At 39.2% G+C, this 3,238-nt stretch overlaps 1 protein-coding gene across 1 annotated transcript; it reads left to right on the top strand.

The window, feature by feature from the left end:
* The first annotated feature begins 1,710 nt into the window (after positions 1–1,710).
* On the top strand, positions 1,711–2,889 carry LOC145391707 (uncharacterized). The gene is made up of 2 exons (XM_080266245.1): positions 1,711–2,347; positions 2,432–2,889. The coding sequence occupies exons 1-2, from the start codon at positions 1,711–1,713 to the stop codon at positions 2,887–2,889; spliced, it is 1,095 nt and encodes a 364-aa protein (XP_080122371.1).
* The last annotated feature ends 349 nt before the right edge of the window (positions 2,890–3,238 follow it).

The raw sequence follows: 3,238 nt of genomic DNA, 5'->3' as shown, positions 1-3,238 counted from the left end.
TCCCTCCTTCATTCTTACTCATTCTGTACTGGTATTTGACCTGGTCCAGTCCTCCCTTTCTTCCTTTATCTATCAATCTATAGCCAGACACTGCAATCCTGTATGAGTGGCTGTTTGACTCTAAGTTAGCTGTTTTACAGGGAAGGGCATTAACCCTCCGCCAACCCAGTTCTTGACACATAGGAAACACATGTGGGTTGGTTATATGGTTACCACCCACCATTGTAAATGGTTTCCTGGCTCACAGAAACCATTAGGCTTGTCACTTATGTAAAGCCACCTGAAAAGGAGGAAGATTAATAAAAAGTCATTGGAAAGATGGGAGAAATAGGAAGAGAGGAGAGCAGACACAGAAAAAGAATGATAAAGGCGAAGGAAGAAGTAGGCAGCACTACATCAATGAGTGGATGATGGCTGCCACCATCCACCACCATACTTATTCTTCTTGTACTTACAGTATGCCTGGCTGGTTCAGTCCTTCACTCCCTCCTTCATGCTTATTCATTCCCTATAAACTTAACCTGGTTCAATTGGATATCCCAAATGAAAAACAAGTACCTGAGCATTGCCAAGCACATGACTCTGAAATCCCTATGTAGACTGTTCTCGAGCTGGCACCAGGAAGATTCCATACCATGCGGGTGCCTCTGCTGATGATTTTCGCTGATGTTTTTCTCATCTAAGCAGCCTGCATTGCCTTAAATGGTTTGGAAAGAGAATCTTAGCTTTCAAGGCACTTCATTTTCAGCATTTGCTTACAGGCAGCTTTACTTTAAAATACATAGTTTTTCATTCATTCCACAGATCTGTTGTGCATTTCCTATTTCTCTGTCCACCAAAGTTCTCATAATTCAGCTAGAGGTGAGCAGAGTCACCATGCATGTACATCCTCGCTCTCCAACCATTACTGGGTGACTAAAGTGTTGGGTGGGGCCTGGAGACACTGACTAGTAGAGGCTGGAGTGTTTGAATGTAGAACTGCCAGACTTTAAACAGTGGAGCAGGAGGTCAGAACCCACATTCATCTTCCCAGAGTTTTGAACTCTTGCATTGAACCTACCCATACCTCTTCTGATGTAGAAACATTAATATATCTGCCCAATAGGCAAAGTATATAATGAATTGTGTTGCATTTCAAATGAATGGTGATAAGGCAGCTGGAGACTGGATGTCTAATGTACAAGGTAGCCAATAGTCAGTGCACCAGAGCAACCTAACCCCAGCTTTAAGGTCATAGTTATGACATGACACATATCTTTATGTTGTTCCTCTTGTCTTTGTGTGGACAAGGCCCTGTACAGTACAGTATGATTTATTTCACAGAGATGCTGTGTTGATGTTAGCTCTTGTTCCAGATCTGCAGGTGAAGTCGGATTGGTGAAGTAGACTCGTCAACTGTGTGGTCATCAAGGAGTCACCTGAGTAGTAAATGATAAGTGTTGACAAGAATGAGGTCACACCTTGTGTTTTTGCCCAAAAGAACATTTGATTTCAGTGTCAGAGCACATTCTGGTTTAGACACCTCAGTCAAAAGTTTGTTAATTTAATGCTATTGCCCTGTAAAACAAATAACTCAGAGTCAAATGACCACCCCGTACGGGATTATGGCGTCTGGCAATAGATAGATAGATAGTCCATTAGTGTAAGACAGTCCATTAGTGTAAGACAGGGATGAGTTTATGCTTGGATAATGACAGAAGGGAGAAGGTAATGGAGGTGATTAAGGAAGAACCAAATGTGATGGTAGAGTGTGAGATGAATGAGGACTTAAAGGGGGAGGTTAAACAAGAAATAGATTTGAAGTTAAAGAATGAGGTAAGTGAGGAAATATTCATCAGTAATGAGATTGTCCAAGACAAAGGTGCCCTCTCAACTGAAGTTAAGAAGTTCAAATGTTTAGATTGTGATAGATGGTTTAACTGCAAGAACCAGCTAACTCAGCACATGATGGTACATTCTAGAGTGAAGGAATTTGAGTGTACTGAATGTGGTAAACTGTTTTCAGGAAATAGTAACCTCAAGCAGCACCTAGAAATTCATTTAGGAATGAAAAAATTCAGATGTGACGAATGTGGTAAACTGTTTCGAACTAAAGGAAACCTTAAGCAGCACCTAGTAATTCATTCAGGAGTGAAGAAATTCAAGTGTGATGAATGTGGTAAAGAGTTTAGTTATAAAAGTCATCTCAAATCACACCTAGTGTTTCATTCAGGAGTGAAGAGGTTCAAGTGTGATGAATGTGGTAAATGCTTTACTTATAAAAGTAATCTCAATGACCACTTTCTTGTTCATTCAGGAGTGAAGAAGTTCAAGTGTGAGGAATGTGGTAAGCTATTTGGTTCTAAAGGTGATCTCAAAAAGCATATACTGATACATTTAGGAGTGAAGGAGTTTATTTGCAATGAATGTGGTAAACTATTTGGGAGAAAAGGTGACCTCACCCAGCACCTACTAATTCATTCAGGTGTGAAGAAGTTCAGGTGTGAGGAATGTGGTAAACTCTTTGCTCATAAAAGCAATTTAAAAAACCACTTAATTGTTCATTCAGGAGTGAAGGAGTTCAAGTGTGATGAATGTGGTAAACTATTTGGCTGTAAAGGTGATCTCAAAAAACATTTACTGATACATTCAGGAGTGAAAAAGTTCAAGTGTGAGGAATGTGGTAAGCTGTTTGCTTCTAAAGGTGATCTCAAAAAGCATATACTGATACATTTAGGGGTGAAGGAGTTTATTTGTAATGAATGTGGTAAACATTTTGGGAGAAAAGGTGACCTCACCCAGCACCTACTAATTCATTCAGGTGTGAAGAAGTTCAGGTGTGAGGAATGTGGTAGACTCTTTGCTCATAAAAGCAATTTTAAAAAACACTTACTTGTTCATTCACTGTAGTGAAATATATAGTACCAAAACCAAACTCAACAGGCACCTATTAAGACATGCATGATGAACATGGTAAATTAATTCTGAAAGAGTTTAAAAGGGATTTACAAATACTTTACTGAATAGACACATTATTGCTATTTCTGTACTTGTAATAGCAGTTGCACTGTCAGAGTTATTGATTGTTTGTATTTTAGAGTGAATCAGAGAAAGTGAATGAGAGACCATATAACCCACAGGCATATGCAAACAACATTTTTTAGTAGTTTATTTAACAGGACAACTTCTTTGCCATTCTTATGGGGATTGATGCTCAAGAAGCTCTGTTTCTAGCTTACCAGGTGTTACTCTTCAAAAA

The sequence above is a fragment of the Coenobita brevimanus genome, chromosome 19, assembly GCF_032717465.1.
Source record: "Coenobita brevimanus isolate Jiangsu-jjx chromosome 19, ASM3271746v2, whole genome shotgun sequence".
In the NCBI taxonomy this organism is placed as follows: Eukaryota; Metazoa; Arthropoda; class Malacostraca; order Decapoda; family Coenobitidae; genus Coenobita; species Coenobita brevimanus.
The sequence above is the reverse complement of the archived record's forward strand: the minus strand, read 5'-3'. Positions and strand labels throughout refer to the sequence as shown.

Bases quoted from the DNA above. Each gene is read 5' to 3' on its own strand.
- LOC145391707 (XM_080266245.1), top strand. From the start codon at position 1,711: ATGGAGGTGATTAAGGAAGAACCAAATGTGATGGTAGAGTGTGAGATG. The intron at 2,348-2,431 runs GTGATCTCAAAA...TTGGGAGAAAAG, and splicing joins TAAGCTATTTGGTTCTAAAG to GTGACCTCACCCAGCACCTA.